This window comes from Falco peregrinus, chromosome 4 (genome assembly GCF_023634155.1).
Source record: "Falco peregrinus isolate bFalPer1 chromosome 4, bFalPer1.pri, whole genome shotgun sequence".
Lineage (NCBI taxonomy): Eukaryota > Metazoa > Chordata > Aves > Falconiformes > Falconidae > Falco > Falco peregrinus.
The window spans coordinates 62,970,730-62,990,302 of record NC_073724.1 but is presented as its reverse complement, the minus strand read 5'-3'; the positions used below and the strand labels follow the sequence as shown (position 1 = coordinate 62,990,302).

Sequence of the window (19,573 nt, the reverse complement as noted above, 5' to 3'; positions counted from 1 at the left end):
GTGTTTTTGTAGGATCTGGTGCAGAATTTTTGTGGAAAGTTGTATTTATCTTGTCAGTTTTAATGGATGCTGATTTGGAGGAAAAGCTTTGGAAAATTCTTAGTCAGTGCAGCAATTACTAAAGTTGGTCACTCCGGGGGGGGGGGGGGGCGGGGGGAAGTGCCATGCTATTTAAGCACTAGTTTTAAGACTTGAGCCAGAGAAGTTCACAGTGGACAGTAATCCAAAGTGTTTCATTATTTGGGCCTCTTGGTGGAGACTGTGGTCTCTTTTGGGGGCTTCTGGATACTTGCAGCTGGAATTGAGATTGCTAGGAATTTGTTCGATGAACATGCCACCTAATGTTAGATTCCAAAAGACCCTATTTGATACGCCTCAAGTGAGGAAATAAGAGTCCCCTACTATACCTTTGCCTCATTCTTGGTTTGTAAAATAGAAATGCTCTTACCTTCTTGTAATTATTTGAGGCACTCATCTGACAATAAATGAACTGCAGTTAAATAAACTAGTGAGAAATATTTATGTATTTAATGTATGAGTAGTGTCTCCTGAATGAAGTAACGAGTCATAGCACACAGGAAAAAATGTACTGGATGGCTTCTCATATGGTCTCTTGAGTTTAAAATGCTTGGAAGCAGGGTGAGTATTAAGCGGACGTATCATATATGGTATTACTCCGTTCTTAAGTCTTCTGTCAGCAGTCTATCCAGTGTCTGCCAGACTAGGAAGCCTGGATTAAATAGACCTGTAGTCTGACCCAGATGTTTTACTGGGTGGCTAGCCTGTGCTCCTGGCAATGAAAGAGCTGACAGAATCTTACAGAAAAATTTTGATCATGTAATTAAAGGTTGTCGGAATGAATTAATGAAATGTAAACTTAAAGGATGCTAGGTCACCTTCATTCTGCTATTCTTTATTTCCAAAGCTCTTATTTTCCTGTATCATTATTATTTAGCCTATATTCTTTGCTTAAGTTCTAAAGTGTTTGTACTGCTCTGAACAATAGCTTGTCCTAACTACACAAGAAGCGTATGCTAACATTCTTCTGTATTACCACTCTGATTTCTGTAAAGCCTCTTACAGATTCACTTCTGATAATAACCTTCTATAACAAACAATTACCAACTGTTTGTTCTGTTCTGTAATTGCTGTGCCATTAATCTTTCAATCTATGAATAAGTGTTGATTGTAGCACCAATGCTAGAGATTTAAAGTAACCTGATTTATTTTTTTTTTCCTAATCCTGAAGTCTGTTGGGTTTCCCACTTTTTCTTTTTATAGCCTTTGATTTTGAGCATTTAGACATGCTTGCTAAGTTCTGTTGGCTTCTTTGGCAATGTCTGTAATGTCACTAAACTGTGTGGTTTTGAACTAACATTCATTTTAGCTGAGAAGTTTATGCTGCCTAGATAGTTACAGTATTTCAAGAGATGTTATTGCATGTGCTGAATTCATTTGTACTTCAGAATATGCTTCTGCTTAAGCAAGACAAGTTTTGATAGAGGATGCATGTTTCTTAAGCGTACCTTCTGTTGTTTTTTTGTTGTTTAACTGCAGACCAGTGAGTACAAAAATAAAACCTTTGGGCTCCAGAGATATTTTACCAAATAATCGTCAACTGTATGAGATGATTTTGACCTATAATTTCCATCAGGTAAGGGTTATGGGTGCTGTTTCTTTTAAAAGTTGTTAATAAATACAACATGTTTTCATAAACCAGATTTTAACTTTAGCTTTCTGTCAAAAATGAGGTCTAGATTCACACCCTAGACTCTCTCCACTCAAAATTCTGATTTGGTTCTCTTTAGAAGCTACTGTTGCTTGAAATGGGATTTAGTTCAGCTGTCTTTTTGAATGTGTTGTATAAGGATTGTGTTTGTTTTGTTCAGTAGTGGATTAAATGTTTTGATCTTTCTTTCAATAGCCTAAGAGTGGAGAAGTAACACCAAGCTGTCCACTTCTTTGTGAGTTGTTGTACGAATCTGAATTTGATAGTCAACTGTGGATTATTTTTGACCAGAACAAAAGACAAATGGGTTCAGGAGATGCTTATCCACACCAGGTACAGAGCAATGTGTTTGTTTTACTTTCTGGTTTTTGCACAGCGTGAAAATTTTCATTATTTTTCACCTCACAGGCCTGCTGTTAGTTCCTTAAAATTTCCTGGTGCATAGGTATGATGTTCTTATATGTCCACAGGAAGACATGTTCAGTGGTGATATATTTGTATGAAAAAAGTAATGACAGGTTTGATCTCATGAAATAGAACATTATGATTTTTTTCCTCTTCCAAGGAAGAAGAAAGAGTTATGGTGTGGTTTTATTTCTACAAAAAGCTGCTAAATTGTGACTTCTTGTGATTTTGACTGGTATTTCTCAAGAAACGAATTCAAGTTCTTGTTGTCTTTGTTTTGTGTTTTTTACAAAGATGATACTTGAACTTTTCTGTTAAAGTGAAAAGAATCCATTATCTTACCTTTTCTGTATTCTGCTGATAGATCCAGAGGCTTCTGTATCCATGAAGGTTGTCTTCTGTGCTGTTGCTATCATCAGACAGCCTTTTAAATGTTATAGCTTGATTTATTTCCTGTTGCTGTCTCCAAAGGGAGTTTTTTGCGCAAGACTTGTAGATACTGTACCCTCTGTGGTAATCTTTTTCTGCTGGAACAGACCACGTGTCTGGATCATATGGAGGGGGGGAATTAAACAAAAAAGCACAAGAGAAACATTTCCGATAGTTCTTTGTTTTGAAACTGTTTTTTTACCGATCCAAAATCACAGTTGAACATCAATGTAATGTTTATTTTGATAGATTGATCATTCTGGAAGCGTACAAAAGATCAACTTTAAAGCATGTTTTTGAGTCTTATAGAGGAATTTCAGAAATTGCATTATTTAAACTTCTGTTCCTTAACTTGCGTTTTTAAGGTGCTATAAAATCTAAAAATCACTGAAGTATTCTGTTACTTACACCTAGTGGGCCACCACGTTGTAAATCTCTGGTGTTGTGCATCATAGAACAATTCTAAAGCAATTCAAAATTATTTAATCCAGGAAGAAATACCAACAGGAAGCATGACTCCCTAACCCTGCAGAGGGAGATTCTGGGAGCAAAGTAGTTGCCTTTCTATTTAGAGCTGGCTTGTGTATTATAGCAGCAGCAGCAAAACAGCAATGTTTAGCATGTTAGTGCTCAAAACATCCATGTGCCCTTTTAAGCTGATAGAAATGAAAGAATGTTTTCAAAGCTAAAAATTTAAGTCTAGGGTTGTTTCAGTTTTTTTTTAGTTGGGTGGGTTTGTGGGTTTTTGAGGGGGGAGTGTATTTGAGGTTTTTGTTTTATGTTGTTTGGGTTTTTTTAATACATGGAGAAGATACCTGCATAGCCCTAACTGCATATATAAAAAGTTCAGGGCAGAGAGTCTGTCAGCTCTTTGAACTGCAGCCTTAAATCTCACAGGAATGCTGGGGGTCTCTCAGTGTGAAAGCTGGTACAGTTTTTAGGACAGTAGAAGATAATCTCTAATCTAAACCACAGAACACCCAAAGCTACATAGTAAACTGAAAGTGTATCAAGGCAAACCTGCTAGAGGTTTTGAACTGCAAGTTTAGAAAGAATTGTGATTTAAGTATTTGAGCTGTTATTACAGTTTTAGAATAGGAACAAACAAAGTCTGCCTATATTGTGGTCTGAAAACTTTTTTTTTTTTCCAGTCAATCCAAAATGTGTTTTGGCCACTATCAAGTCTTGAAAGCAGTCTGTTTTCAGGAGGTTCCAAAACTAAGTAATCTAGCATATTTTAAATGGCTAGAGCAATATGGATCAAGAACAACATGACAGTCTTATTTCTGGGTTTCTTCTATGAGTGGTAAAGTACTTAATCTTGACATTTATGAGAACTTTTTTCTTTCAGTATTCTGTGAAACTGGAAAAAGGAGATTACACTATTCGGTTACAAATTCGTCATGAACAGAACAGTGAACTGGACCGCATCAAAGACCTTCCATTTATTGTTTCTCACAGGTTGTCTAGTACCTTGAACTTAGATATTTATGAAAACCATAGCCTTGCTCTCTTAGGAAAGAAGAAATCCAACAGTTTGACATTACCACCAAAACACAGTCAGCCATTCTTTGTTACATCGCTGCCTGATGACAAGTAAGTTACTGAAGTCCTGTTTTTCTCATCTATATCTAACAAGCTGCCTTTGCACCTAACTAAATACTTTGAAAGTATCTATGTGTTTAGGCTTGGTAATTCTTCTTGTGTTGCTCTTTTGCTGTTTGGGTACTATATTGTAGTCCCCATGGGGCAGGAATGAACCTGGTGTTAACACTGAACTTTCCTTCTTTGAATAGAATACCTAAAGGAGCAGGACCAGGATGTTACCTTGCAGGAGCTCTTACACTGTCTAAAACAGAACTTGGAAAGAAAGCTGTGAGTATTTGAAATGAATGATGGCTTCTTTTTCTGAAACTTCTGAAGCGAGTAAATGGCATGCTAGGAAGTGCTGTGTTTCAGGGGTTTAGGACTTTAAGGAGCACTAGGTTTAGTTACACAAGACATTTTAGAAGCAGTTGTTTCATTATAAAGTCAGAGTAACTTCTAAGTAGTTCTAGTTTTATTTTAATCTTACAATTTCAAATTGCATTTTCTAAATTTTGAATGCTAATTCTTTAGTCTAAATCCTTGTATTTTAAGAAGCAACTGCTTTTGTTTGGTGTGGAGCCTTTAAAAGTGACTTTGTGTAATTGCCTAGCTTAGTATAATTTTTGAATGAAAAATACGTGCGTATATATATTGTTTTGTGCATGTTGGTTCTGTAATAAACAGCTATACTGTTCCTTGCATGCATACAATTTTCAGCAAAAATATGTGCTATTTAACACCTATATGTTACTGTGACAAAGCAGCAGGAATTTTGCTGACTCAGATGCATAAGCAGATATTCTTATGTTGCTGCACATGATGTTGTCAACCACTGATATGACTGTATGCTCCAACAGAATAATCTGAAAGCTCTGTGTGATGCTAGAAAAAAGCTTCAGGGTTTTTAGTGCTCATAATTCAGCATCCTGTAAAAACTGGTTTATAGTTGTATGAATCTGTAGTGCAACAGTGATTATAGTAACCAGATCACTCTTGTGTGTATCTGTTGCTGAGGTATTTAGAATATTCCCTATCTGTATTTAAATCCCCTAGCTATTTTTAAATAGATAGCATAGCTGAAAATAAAATTGAATCAATCCTGGTGATGCTTAGTATGTAGAAGTACTTCATCTATGTCCATACATCATTAGATGTGGCTGAACAACATGTATAAAACTAAGAGTTTGTTTTCATAGAAAACAAGCTTCTGTGAGTAGGTGGACAGGTACCTTTAGATCTTTCTGAGTAGAAAAGTTTAGTTCGCTCAGTCTGATTTGGTTGTAGGTAGTGCTTTTGGGGCAGATCGCATGTAACTGCAGGTTAGATAACGTCAGTCGAGAATTTATGTATCAGCGAGGAAAAAAAATTAATAACCAAGAACTCTAAAATACATAGGTTTGTATTTCTTCGTGATTCCTGCAAGGTTGCAAGTATACTTTTATGAACTCCATGGTTAAATCCATTACAGTAGTGTAGTATAGTTTCCATAACTTAAGTCTGCACTTCCTTGTACTGCTGGTTGTAATTCTCGTCTATCTTATTTTAAAACCAGACTAAGTGGTTATATACAGTGATTTCTGGGATGGGAAGTAGGAGGTTATATACAGTGATTTCTGGGATGGGAAGTAGGAGGTTATATACAGTGATTTCTGGGATGGGAAGTAGGAGGTAGGTAGGTATTGCCTATCACATCTTTGTGTGACGAAGAATACTTAAGAGCTTACACAAAGAGAAATTCTAGCTAAGGTGTGTCTCATGTCATAGTCTAAGGCATTACTGTTATGGTCGTATTTCACTGGAAAAAGGATGGTATCAAATAGTATCAGATACTTTTTGCTGCTTTTAGTGAACCTTGGTATGTACCAGGGGGCAAAACAGGAGGACTAGGCAGCAAAGTTGTCTAGGTCAGCAAGTGGATGCAATGTGAGGGAAAATGTGTCTAATTTCTGTATATTTATTATGAAATAGAACAATGCCACTAAACAGTCAAAATCTAAAATCTATTGAAGGCTGAATTTCTGTAATTTATTAATTTAAGCTAAGTGGTTAACAACACCTGCTTGTCTTACAGGAATAACAGACTGTATACACAATAATGCATTGTTTTATTAATTTTTAAAACCTGAAAGAGCATGCTTTAAAAGCATGTTTGATGATAGATGTGACTCTCTAAAAGTTTAAAAATCTGTAGGTTGAAAGTATAACCATAAATGTACAGAGAAGGTGTCTCCATCCTGTGTGGTGTGTGCATGTTTTCTTACGGTATGTTATTCTAACTCCCAGGGGCAGTCTGCAGCAAAGTGGCAAGGAAAATTTAAAAAGGTACTGAATGTTAGTTTTTGAAAAAGATATACTTAAGTCTTTTTGCCTATGACTTAAAGAATTTGTCTACCAGTATTGGTTTTTAATTTGTCTCCCTCATCTACCCTCCTTAGTTGTCAGCTATTTACTTCAGCACCTTCAGTATGTCTACTGGTAGAATAACAAAATCCTACTGTAATACAGAGCTGAGAGGCGTATGAACATCTGGATACTTCTGTAAAAATGCATGTGATGATTAGTGGTCTGTAATTTGTTCTTTTTATTAAATACTCTGAAAACTTCAATGTTTGTGGTGAAGATTTTCTGTGGCAAGTGTTTCTGCCTATTCTGTTCTGTCTGCACATTGAGAACTGAATATGAACCTAACATTCTGATGTAGAATTGAATATCTAACTGCATACCAAGTCTACTGAATTGAGAGCTGGCTTCGTTACAGTTGTAAAAAACTTACTGTAGCAAGCAGGTTTTTCTTAGGAGCAATGGACTTGGTTGAAAAGTCTCTCAGTTCAAGATTCTACTCAAATTGAATATAACTCATTATCAGCTAGAGTTTATACAGCAGTGTAATATGTAGTAGAATTTACAGAAAGAATTTTGGAGCAGTATGAGATACTTTGGGTAGGGAGTGAGTGACAATATAGCAGTGTTTAATGTTGTTCTTTCTCATATTTTTCAGTAGGTAATACAATATTCTGCCGGAAGTCAGAGGCAGAAACAGTCTTTATAAAAATGAACAAAACAAAAAACAACACCAAAAAAACCCAAAACTATTTGAGTAGGATATCTTTATAAGGCTACTCTTCTTTTTCTTGTTTTGCTTTTAAGTTGTAAGGCTTTTAAATTCTTTTGTTTTCAAGGTACTGTGTTCTGGAGTGCAAATTAGTCAGGACTGTTAGAAATAAGGCATGAAAATCATGAATAACAGTTTATTGCTGCAATCTGTTATTTTGTTAACAGTGAGCTGGTAGCTGAGCCTGCTAACTTACTCTGGTCTTGGTGTAGTAACTGTGTGAGAATTTGATTAGGCTTTACAAGAAGGATTTTAATGCGTGTTGCTGCAACTTTATTTTCATACTATATCTGAAAAATGTGGGGATCACTTCTAGAAAGATTATTTTAAATGCCATGTGAATGCATGGCTTCCTGATGAATAGGGTATAAAATCTTCACTAAGCAAATCTGAGGGTGTTAAACTCTAATCATTATTTAATTTGCATAACAAAACCTATTAAACAGATCTAAGAGGTTGCATGTTCTGTTGTTTTTAGAACTGAGATTTGTGTTCAGAGTTGAGCAGTAGACCCACTCAAGCTTGAATGAAAACTTGTTCTTCATACTACCACCTATTAGTCGTAAGAGGCATCAGTGTACTAGCAGCAAATAAACAGAACAGTGTATTTCAGAGCATGGATCCATAAGATCTTCATTAATTAATATATTTTTTTGGGACTGCAACTCTGAGGCCTTCCTAGTTTACAAGTTGTAAACATTTACCCTGCCTTGTTACAAGTTTACATGTGGTTAAGATGTTTTCTGTGGTGGAAAACATGTTTATATATTTTGTTTATGACCTAGTCAGTCAAAAATGCATGTGTAGAATTTTCATGTTTTTCACAGACAAGTCCAGGCACTTTTGTAGGATTAGGAGGGTTCATTTCAAAGCCTCATTTTTATTTTGTGTGGTTTTTTGCTCTGATACTGGTGACTAGTCTGTGGAAAGTTGTTTTTTTTTATTTTTTTTTTTAGTCGAAGGAGGGAGGGAACTCATTACCTTGCACCCTATGTTCATGACACTACCAGAAATCCAGGGTGGGCATTTCTGGTGTTTGAAAGTATCTTTATTTGCACAGAATCGCTGAGGCTGGAAAGGACCTCTGGAGGTCCTCTGGTCTAACACCCCACCACCACCACCCACCCCCAATTCAAGCAGGGCCTCCTAAAGCTGGTTTCCCAGGACCATACCCAGACAGTTTTTGAGTATCTCCCAAGGGAGGAGACTATACCACCTCTCTGGGCTACCTGTTCCCAGTGTTCAGTCACTCCCACTGTGCAAAATTATTTCCTTATGCCTGGAGGAATATCCTGTGTCTCTGTTTGTGGCCATTGCCTCTTGGGCACTCACGAGGTTCCTGAAAGCCCGTTTCTGCGGTCTGTGAAGGTACCTCTGGATGGCAGCACAACCCTCTGCGGTATCAGCCGCCCCTCCCCCTCCCAGTCTGGTGTCACCTGCAAACTTGCTGAGGGTGCACTCTGCCCCGTCATCCAGATCAATAATGAAGATGCTGAACAGCATTCAATCCAATATTGACCCCTGGGGTACACCACTGGTTACTGGCTTCCAACTGTGTGCTGCTGATCACCCTACAGCTAAGCCAGTCCTGCTACTTCCCCCCAAAAAATCTGCCGCTTTCCCTGGAGACCATGAGGACACCCCAGTGAAACAGTTGTCCCTCCTCAAACAGCCCCCTGCCCACGCATTGGGCCTGGCCATTCAGCAGCTTTCAATCTACTTGACTGCTCGTCCAGCCCATATTTCAGTATCTTCTCTATTTTGCGGGAAAGCAATTTGAAGTTATGCCAGGAAATAGCAGCCTAATTTTCCAAAGAATAAACTTAATTCTTTTACAACTAGACAGAAAAATCAATGGGTTCTTTCGACAGAATAAGCAGGTGTTTTTGTGTTACTAGATACATACAGCAGAATCTTAGATTAATCCATAACTTTCTGCTGGAAGAGCTATTTTGGGGAATTTAATTTTATCTTAAAAAAACCCAAACCAAACCTTGGGCATGGGTTTTTATTTAATTGCCTTCCTGCAGTGTGTCTGGGCTAAAGATAAAATAAAAATTTGACTACTGAGCCTGTGATGTCTACAAAGTTCAGAATTCAGTGACATTTTCCCTTTGAACTGATTCCCACTGAAGTAGAAAGTGCACTATTGTGGCTTGGCCACAATACCCGTAGAAGTGCCCTTGGTTTCTAATGGGGAGGCGTGCGCTAAACAACCATAGGAAAAACTAATTGGTTCTATGTACCTTTCTTCTTTCACAACCTAACTTTTATAGTGCAGTTACAATGTGATTTTTATTTTTTTTTTTTCCCCCTTGTCTTGAAGTTTTTGTCCTGAACATAGTTACAATGAAAACAGATCACTGACTTTTTCTGGTCTGTAAGAATTTTGTTGTTGTTTTATATAATGCAGCTTTTGAACAGCAATATGTAACAACTAATTAAGGGATAGAAAATTTCTACATCTTTCTTCCTACTCAGCCACCCTTTCCTCCAATTCAAAGCAAGAAATGCATTATGTAGTTGATATTGATAAGTAGTGGTGGAAGACTAATATATAGCATTGTTGAGGCAAACATAAAAGCATGTCTACCTTTGAGCATTAAGATACTATCCCTGTTTAATCAGGAGGCCTTCAAAAAATGGATGAAGTACATGTCTGATTTATTTTTATGTAAGCCTGGCAGGTGACTTCAAGAAATTTTGTTCAGCTTCGAGTATTGCTGTAAAAATGAGCAATGTTGCACAAATTGTATACATCTTAAAGCAGATACAAATTCCGTATGCACATTCATATTTCTGTGTGTGCAGATGTGCATGGTATTTGTCAAACAGAAAATGAGGCCTGTGATCCTTCAAGGAGCTTTTTCCTGTGGTTAGTTTTGCTATGAAGGGTTTAAAGTATAAGTAACAATAGTTCATGTGTCTTTTCCACGTGAAGTACTAAATGTTGAATCATTGGACAAAAATCTAAGTTAAAATCTTTTAAACAAAATTGGGTTAAATGTTAATTAAGCTCTTTTAAGAGGAGACTGTTTTGAGGGCATTGTGCTTGTTTATGTATGCAGTTTGTAGCTCTAAGTAAAAAGTAAACTGAGGCTTACTAGACTGTGCAGAGAGTACACTGACCAAAGTGCATATCCTGTATACTTCCAGAATTTTTAATATTGCTTAATTTTTTCTGGAGGATGAACAAAGGGCAGCTTTCTCATTAGTTTGAAAGTTTCCTTAAACTGTTTTTTTCAATGGACAATATGCTTGCTTGCTACCTTTCTCTGTCTATAACTCTATCTTTTTATAGAGATGCATATATAAAATCAAATCCAGTACACCACTGTAGCAATTACCTTAGTGTGGAACAGTTAGAGGTGAAATTGGAATAAGAAAAGACATTAAAGCACTGAATTGTGAAGAGTTACCTTTCTTCTCCTTAATCTTTAACGATGAATGTTTCTGTAATGGCAATGACAATGTTATTTTGGCATCCTCAGTTATCTAGGAGGTTGCTGAGTTTTTATAAATGATGCTACTGTTTACAGACAAAATAGAGAAAATAAAGAAGCCTCAGTCCATCTTAAGACAGTTTAGTTAAATGTGATAAGCACCTAGACCTTATGGATCCCATGAAATAAGTTTGTCTGTACAGAAGAGTGTGCCTCTTTCTTCATAAGTCCTTTTGAAAAAGGAGGGTGCCTAGGTCTGAAACACGGTGTTTCCCTTTCAGTGGTTATAGCTTGTAATGCTTGCAGAATCTCATGCGGCCAAAGGTACCTAGCTGAGAGAGTGGCAGGATGACATTTTGCTGTTGATGGTTTAGATACATGGAATTAGTCTCTTAAAGACTTCATCCACATGAGTGAGGTTTTGTTAATCTAATTATGCTCGGTTTGAACCTTAAACCAGAGTAGTAGAGCTTTCTCGTATGGACAAGGCTTGAGAATGCAGAGGCCATTTAGATCCGTAACTCCAAACATATGTTGCCAAGTAAGATCAAAGAGGACTTTCAAGAAGGAAATTCTGAAATATTAGAAGAATATTTCTAGGAAGACAGGTTTCTTTCTTACAGAAGTATTAGTTTCAGTAGAGGATGTCTTTTAAAAAACATTGTAAACTACAGATTCAGATTTTTTTTTACTGAATTAACTTCTTAATGTTCAGTTTGCTTTAACTATATTGTTACTTTCTGCCATTCTAATTATGTTAGCCAGGGCCATACCATGTTCCTGACTTCTGCATCTTCCACTACGTGTGCCTGCCTCCATGAACTGTTTCATCATGCTCTGGCCTAGGTCTTGCTGGAGTCGCATATAGGTGTACTTGTCTGGCCATGCACTTCATACTTGAAATGCACATGTGCAGGATATTTCCTGTGAAAGCTATACTTCAATGTCGATTAGTGAGTTAAGCTAGGGTTTTAAAAAAATGTGAATGTCAGTTTTGTGGTTCATCTGCAATTTTGTATTAAGCAGCTGGAAAATTTATTTTAAGGGAATATTGATGTCACATTCTCTTACTAGTATTGTTTTCAGTAACCCATAGCAAGCTGCTGGTCTCTTTGAACTATCAGTTTGAATAAAGTTGTTCTGCATCAGTGTTCTAGAGTAGTTTCAGAAGTGTAGTGTTGAAGTCCATTATTTCAAGATTATGCATAGCAATTTCTAACAGTCACATTTTTACTCACTGTTTAAGTAACCTGAAATAACTCCCATCTTCCGCACAAGACTTAGTTTCATTATGAAACACTGACCTTGTTTATAGGAAATGTATTCCCACAAATTTAGTTTTGAATAATTTGTATGAATAATTAAATTGCCACAGTAGTTAAGCATGCAGCAGAATATTTTGCACAATATTGTGGTACAGTAATGGTATCTAGAAGATTTAAACTTAAGTGATCTTCTGTGTGAAATATCCTACATATAAAATAAAAGGACATGTCCCCACACTGTTTGGGGAGAGGCTTTTTTAAAAATTGCAACATTAAACCAAAAAACAATAAAATAGCCTCCCCCAGCAATTTTAATTTTTTAGAAGCAATGACTGAAATCTAATGATGGCTTATTTACAAGTTTATATGTAAATCATCTTAGCAAATGGACTTCAGAGCATGATCTAAGATCAGTTAAGATTTTCCTTTTAAATAGCTGTATCCCATTTTCTAATGGTAACTGTTGAGTAGTGTAGCATGAACTCAAACTATAGTGTTATTTCTATGCTACCTTTTCAGGTTTAAAAACATCTTGCTGTTGTGTCTACTTATTTTGAGCATAGAGGTGAAAAAGGAAAGTCTGTAGCAGCAAACTGGAAAAGAGTTGACTGAATGCATCAGCTAAATCAGTAGGCACATGCAAGAAATCCTGTCTCAAGAGGAATAAACATCTGTCTTATGTCATGATTCATATTTATCTTACTCTGTTTTTTTTTTTTTAGAATTCAGTCATCTTTATTCATTAGTTTATTGCTAGATTTGTGGGATGGGCTCTCTAACTGATTTTTTTTCCTTTGACTTTTAACCAAGTTACTTGCTTTTTTATAAACAAAGAAAAAGACCCACCCTTCTGATTTCCTGATTAATATAATGTAAAACTCTACGAATACAAAAATATCAAAGTTGCTAAATTTTAGGCTTTCTTGTCTTACGCCCAGCGTGCTGTTTTACTGTTTACATCTTTGTATCGCTTAAAATAACAAGTTAAAGCAGTTCCCGAATTCTTAACAACTAATTCCTTTGCTCTCAGAATCCTTACTCATTTTATGCGTAGCTTGGAGTAGCTGCTTGCTATGATTTAACTTTTATACAGCATTGAAAAAAGCATACTGTATCCCTCTCAGTATGTGTCTTTTCCCACCTCCAGGATGTCCTTACTGTTCACTATCACCTGATACCATCACTGTCAAAGAGTAAAAATGGCAGCAAAGAGAAAGAAAGAGAACAGGAAAAAGAAAAAGATGTAAAAGAAGAATTTGCTGAAGCTTTAAGAGATCTAAAAATACAGTGGATGACCAGGTATGTTTGCTGTCATGACTGCATAAGCCTGAAGCAGCTGTACAAAAAAACCTATGCAGAATCTGCTATTTCATGCTATGACCTCCTCTCTTCTAGGCTGGATACCACTGACATGTATAATGAGTTGAAAGAAGCATTTCCTAACCATCTTCCATTGTATGTTGCAAGACTTCATCAGCTGGATTCTGAAAAGGTTATTTAACACTCTTTAAATTAGATTTTGTCTCAATGCATCCGTGTAGCCTATACAACTGAATCTTTCTTCATACATGTTTGGTCTTGAAGTGACTGCTGTAGCTGTACTCGGTACTATAAAGCAGAAATTCTGAATTAGATTGACAACTGCCTTCTTAACTGACTGTGTTTTACTTAATCCCACAGCAGAATGTAAGTATGCCTACCTATAGAATATTTGTTTATCATTTATTCCTTGTTAAGTTGAATACATTGTAAGTTTCCTTACTGGTTTAGGCTGCAACAATAGTATTCTAAATGGTGGTTACTGAGACAAGCACACATCCTATTCTGCTCCGCTAGTGGATTGGTAATTTGTTCTAGCAGAATTGCTCAGACAACTGAGGGCCCCCTTGAAACAACAGCTAAATCCACCATAGTTGTCCTCAAAAATAAGAACTGTGAACAGAAAAGTTCACATAACTTTGCTTTGTTTATCTTGAAGATAAACAGCTTTGTGTATATGTCAGCTTGGATGTTTTTCTGATTTTATATTTATTTCTGAAATTAAAAAAAAGTGGTAACAGTTATTAAAGAGGATTAATTTGTACTGAAAGGTGGTTTTCTTTCTGTAAACTCTGCATTTTGCATATACCCACCTCATATTTCTCAGTGTTTTCAGTGAAATGGACTACATATCTGCATTGTCAAGATTTCCTGCATTTATCCAGCTTTTTTAATCAAAAATTGGAGAAAGTGGAGAAAAGAACATGTTGAATTACCTGATGTTATTTCTGCGTACCTTTGCAATTATCCTAGTGTTAGGGCCAGCAGTCAAGTAGAGTGATTTCATTGTGCTAAACGCCTTTTCTGTTCTTCTTTTAGGAACGAATGAAAAGACTTGATGAAATTGTTGAAGCTGCAAATATTGTAATCTCTCATATTGATCAGACAGCATTAGCAGTATATTTTGCCATGAAGACTGATCCCAGGCCTGATGCAACTACTATAAAAAAGTACCTACCCAGTAAATAATTTTCTTGCATCCTATTTCTGTAGTTATGTACTTTGTCTCTGCTTATAAGAAATGGAATGGCTATAAACTTTTTTAATAACTTGTGTCATTTTGGGGGGCAAAGGTAATGTCAAACTTGACTACAAAATTATTTTGTTCTCTTCTTATATCTCCAGAATGCAGGAACACTCAAACTTGCAAATTTTTACTTGGCAATGTTAAATAAAATAAACAAGTGCGCTTTCAGGATTTAGATGTGTCAGAAAAATGGGGAATTAAGTTTTTGTATCCAGCTTAATCTCTGATCAGAGGGACCATTAGAATATCGATGTAGAGGTGTTTGAGTGTTACCTGCGTAGTCTAAGTCACTGCTTGCAAAAGGTTTCATTTCTGAAAAATGTGAGGACCATTCTTGTGCTTCAAAGTATTTTTGAGGCCTGTTGTTTTTCTTTAGTTTTAGATTGTTCCTCTGAATTACCAGCATATATCCTTAGGAACACAGTGTTTTGAAGGCGACACCTTAGTTGGGAGAATAACCAGTAGATTTTGTGTTGTGTGGCATGGTGCTGTTGTAGTCCCAAATAGAGCAGCACATTTGAAGTTTAGGCCCTTAAAATGGGTGATGTGTATTTTTTTTATTATTCTAGATAAAATATTGCATTTCATTTGTAAAACTAGTCTGTTCTAGCTATCGTGAATATTTCTGTATAATTCTTGAATTGTTGATGTGAAAGCAAAGCTATGACATAATGAACTTCATTCTAAACATTTCTTGGTAAGTTGACCTGTTAGGTCATGTGGTTGAATCTAACATCTGGAATTGAACACCAGATTGAATGGTGCTTTAAATGAGTGCAGTTCCTTTGAAGTCAGCAGAATTGTATCTGCTTATGGTTAGTGGTGGATTTGACTCTCTGTTTCTAATGCCAGGAATAATAAAGCTGTATTTCTGGATGCTAGCTTACTCAGTTTTAGAATCCTGAGTTGCCCTTGCCTTAAGACATCAAAGGCATTTCAGACTTAGAAGAATGATCAAACTTGTTTAATGCATAGTGTCTTTAGGTAACTTTTTAAAATTAGTTTAATTTATAGTAAATAGCCATGCTTGAAAAATAATCTTTGTGCTTATTTTCATTTTGTGTGTAACTGCTGTAAACTTTTTAGCTTAAACTAAAGTTTAAGTTTTAGCTTAAACTCAGTACAGCACTGTTTCTGTTCTTAATGAGGCATCTGCAAAAAGTTCTTAGTATTTTTCATGTTGGGTTTGTTTTTTTAGTGAAATGGAAAAACAGAAGACTACTTTAGTGGATGCACTTTGTCGAAAAGGAAGTGCACTGGCTGACCAACTTCTCCATCTGCAGGCCCAAGAAGGGGCTGCTTCCAGTGATGCAGAAAGCAAAGATGAGGATCATGAGAGCTGCTCGGAAGCTTTGACAGAGACATTCTGGGAAACAACAAAATGGACTGATCTTTTTGACAGCAAGGTAAGAGAGCAGAGCGGATTTTTTTTTTTTTCTTTTGCATATAGGGTTTTTTGATAGATTCTCCTGGAATTATGCACTGCCTTTGTGTGCACAGCCTCATACATTCCTCCCTTCTACTTTTTCATGCTTTCCCCATATGTTGTGCTTCCTTAATAACCTTTTTCCACAGAGGTTCTGCCAAGCCTGTCAAATCCGTGGTAAGCCCATTTCTGTGCCTGTGAATGTAGAGGTTAAGGAAGGATATAGAATGCTACCAGGTTTTCTTGAAAACACAGCTTGCTTTATTGAATTGCTTCTTTCTGTACCTTTCAGGGAACGTTTTTGATTCTCTGCACTGTTCTAGCTGTACACACACAGAAGTGTGCAGCATCCCTACTCTGTCAGCCCTGCATTCTGTAGCCTCTTCTACACTATGGACAGAAGAAGTTTTGTGTTTTGCTGTCAGTAATGCCTGTAGAGGTAAAAGAAGAAACCCCTGGAAATAGTTACACATATATTTATTGGCACAGATTTCCCTTTCATTTCAAGGTTCCTAATCCTGACATTTAAGTTTTTGTCTGCTTCATTCAAGATGACTATTCCAGAAGGGGAAAAAAAATCAATTATAGGTGATGAGTTTCATAGCTTTTAATTTACAGAGTTTATGGCTTTGTATGTTTTAACTGTTGAGTTACTGAGTATTAATTAGTTGCTGTACTTAACTCTTGCATATGGCTGTGTTCTAGTGGAAGATAAAGTGACCAATGTATTTGTTCATAATTCAGTTAAATTGCCAAAGCACTTCAGATAATTACACAAGAAAAACTTTGAAATTAAAAGAAAAAATTCTTAATTGCCTTGATAGTAAATAATCTTCCCAGTAAGAACTTGTGCTTTAGCTGGAGGCTTGAAAAGGAGGGTTGATGGTGGTTACCCTCACTTCTTTTAATGTATATATTCTTGTACACCTACATCTTTTCAGCATACCTCTTCTAATCTTTAACTGATTAACTATACTGTGGTAGCTGATTTTGTCTGGCACATGATTTTCTTGTTGTCTGTTTGTAAATACAGTACCACATTCCAGTGTAGTGACCCCTGGTTTATTTCTGTCTCTTGGTTTTTAAAGCTGATGAGAATTATTTCAGTGGAAAAACTGCCAATATACACATTTTATTGGGAGTTTATCACTGTTACGGGTTTTTTTTCAATACAGATAGTGATTCCTGGCGCTCTTGAGCTGTGTGGACCTGGAATGACTAACTGATTTGGATTGCAGATTAGGGATTGAACCTGTCTGTGACTGCTTTGACCATGGATATGTCTAAGTGGATATTCAGATTTTGCTCTGAAAATTGATGCTTCTGTATGGTTACATTGATACTGAATGGTCAACAAAATTTCTTAGATTTATTTATGTAGCATTTCATATGGAAATAACTTCCATCTTGTTTATACAGTGTGTTTGTCTGCTTTTCCCTCTTGGTTTTACTAGTCAAACTGCAATCTAAACAGACCGTCATGAGCTATACACAGCCACTTGCTCGCTCTGTAGTGGGATGGGGAGAGAACTGGAAAAAGTGAGACAGCTTGTGGGTTAAGATAAAGACAGTTTAATAGGGAAAGCAAAACCTGTATGCACAAGCAAAGCAAACCAAGGAATTAATTCACTATTTCCTATTGGCAGGCAGGTGTTCAGCCATCTCCAGGAAAGCCGGGCTCCATCACACAGAAGTTACTTGGGTAGACAAGCACCATCACTCTGAATGTCTCCCCTTCCTTCTTTCCCATTTATTTTATTGCTGAGCATGACATATGGTATAAGAGATTCCTTTGGTCAGTTGGGGCCAGCTGTCCTGGCTCTGTCCCCTCCCAACTTGTGCCCCCCACCCCCCCCAGCCTGCTTGCTGGTGGGGTGAGAGGCAGAAAAGGCCTTGGACTCTGTGGAAGCGCTGCTCAGCAATAATGAAAACACCTCTGCATTATCAACACAGTTTCAGCACAAATCCAAAACATAGCCTACAGGAGCTGTTGTAAAGAAAATTGTCTTAGCTAGAACCAGTACATTGAGGTTTCTTCTCACCCAGAAATGTTCTAGATTGCTCTGAGTGTTTTAAATGGGTGGCTTCTGAAAGTGGAAAAAATGAGCGTGTCATGCTACATGCTAATGACCCCTGGGGTACATCTTTGTCCTGTGCTTTTCTGTGGGCTTTCTGTCCAGTACCCACACGTGCCTCACTTACTCAGCCTTGCCTGGCCTGCATACAGTTGATCTTCTGTGTTCTTTTCTTGCTGGACAAATTGCCCTATATCAATACAATTATGATCATTAGTGTAAGTAGTATAGCAAGGGCCACAAAAATGATTAAGGGACTGGAGCATTTGTCATATGAAGAGAGGCTGAGACTATTCAACCCAGAGAAGAGAGAATTTAAGGAGTTTTTGTCTGTCTGTATAGATAGGTGATGGGGGGAAGTAAATAAAATGGAGCTAGGCTTTTCCCAGTGACAGGACAAGAGGCAGTGGGCCCAGACTAAAACACAAGGACTTCTTAAGAAAAAATTGGGTTTTTTTTTCTGTGTGGTTTTTTGGTTTTGTGGCAGTGGTAGTGTTTGGTTTTTTTTATTGTGAGGGTGACCAAACTCCAGTGGGTTGCCTGGAGCAATGGTGAAGTCTCAATCCTTGGAGGTAGTCAAAACTTAATTGAATGTGATCCAGGGCAACCTGCTATAGGTGGCCCCACTTTGAGTGGGGAAGGATGGTGGGGGTGGGGGTGTTGAACTAATGATCTCAGAGCTCCCTTTTGCCTTCAAGCATTTTGCGATTCAGTGACTGCTTGGCAAGTAATTTATGTTGCTCACTAGCTTCTGTGGTGGTTTTCTTCATGCTTTCTGTAGTCTAGGAAGATGTATGTTTGTCGGTAATGTAGTGTTTTGCTAGCTATCAATTTAATGTCTCTAAAGATCACATGATGAATTTATCCTCTCATCTCTCCTGTGGTAATGTTCAGTAATTCTCATTCCAGAAGAGCATACAGATAAGGTTAAAAAAAAAAAAAAACAACTTTGAAGGGAAAGAGACACGTGCTGCTACGTAAACCTTTTGTATGATTATTGGAACTGAGACATGTAATTGTTCACTTTCATACTCTGAGGTTTTCTTTTTCTGTTTTTCTGGAAGCTCTTTGAAAGGGGTGAGGAGTAAGAGTAATGTCACTCAGACCTTGATGAGACTTGAGTATTTTACTTTTGAAAGGAGATAGTAGAATAATGATTTTCCCTGATAACAGATTTAGAGAAGAGGATGAGGGCTAGGGCAGAGGGAGTTGGTTGTTTGTTTTTCCTTGATTGCTTCCTAAAAGTTTCATGCTGGCTGCTGTTCATATTCTTTCATTTGCTTTACTAACAGGTGTCATGTCCATCCGGTAGTTTTCCCAGGAAGTGCCTGTAGTTAGCAATTACATTGTTCAGACCGCTGTTTCAGTTGTTAGCATTAAAGATTCCAGGTAATGATGGCATACCCTCTTAGTCATTCAAAATCGTAAACATATGATGATCCAATTATGCTTTATTTAGCTTTTTTAAGGGTTGCTTTTAATACTAAGGCTACATAATTATCATATGTAGCCAGGCACAAAAACAGTATAAGAGAA

At 36.9% G+C, this 19,573-nt stretch overlaps 1 protein-coding gene across 2 annotated transcripts in view; it reads left to right on the top strand.

The window, feature by feature from the left end:
• TPP2 (tripeptidyl peptidase 2) overlaps positions 1–19,573 on the top strand; it is a 54,459-nt gene that overhangs the window by 28,255 nt on the left and 6,631 nt on the right. The window contains exons 20-28 of one of the 2 annotated variants that reach the window (XM_055801970.1): positions 1,558–1,654; positions 1,925–2,062; positions 3,915–4,159; positions 4,360–4,438; positions 6,434–6,472; positions 13,118–13,269; positions 13,366–13,462; positions 14,329–14,459; positions 15,735–15,942. In XM_055801970.1, coding sequence (XP_055657945.1) covers positions 1,558–1,654; positions 1,925–2,062; positions 3,915–4,159; positions 4,360–4,438; positions 6,434–6,472; positions 13,118–13,269; positions 13,366–13,462; positions 14,329–14,459; positions 15,735–15,942 — 1,186 coding nt within the window. The remainder of the gene's footprint in view (positions 1–1,557; positions 1,655–1,924; positions 2,063–3,914; positions 4,160–4,359; positions 4,439–6,433; positions 6,473–13,117; positions 13,270–13,365; positions 13,463–14,328; positions 14,460–15,734; positions 15,943–19,573) is intronic. The other variant, XM_055801971.1, reaches the window with a different exon arrangement.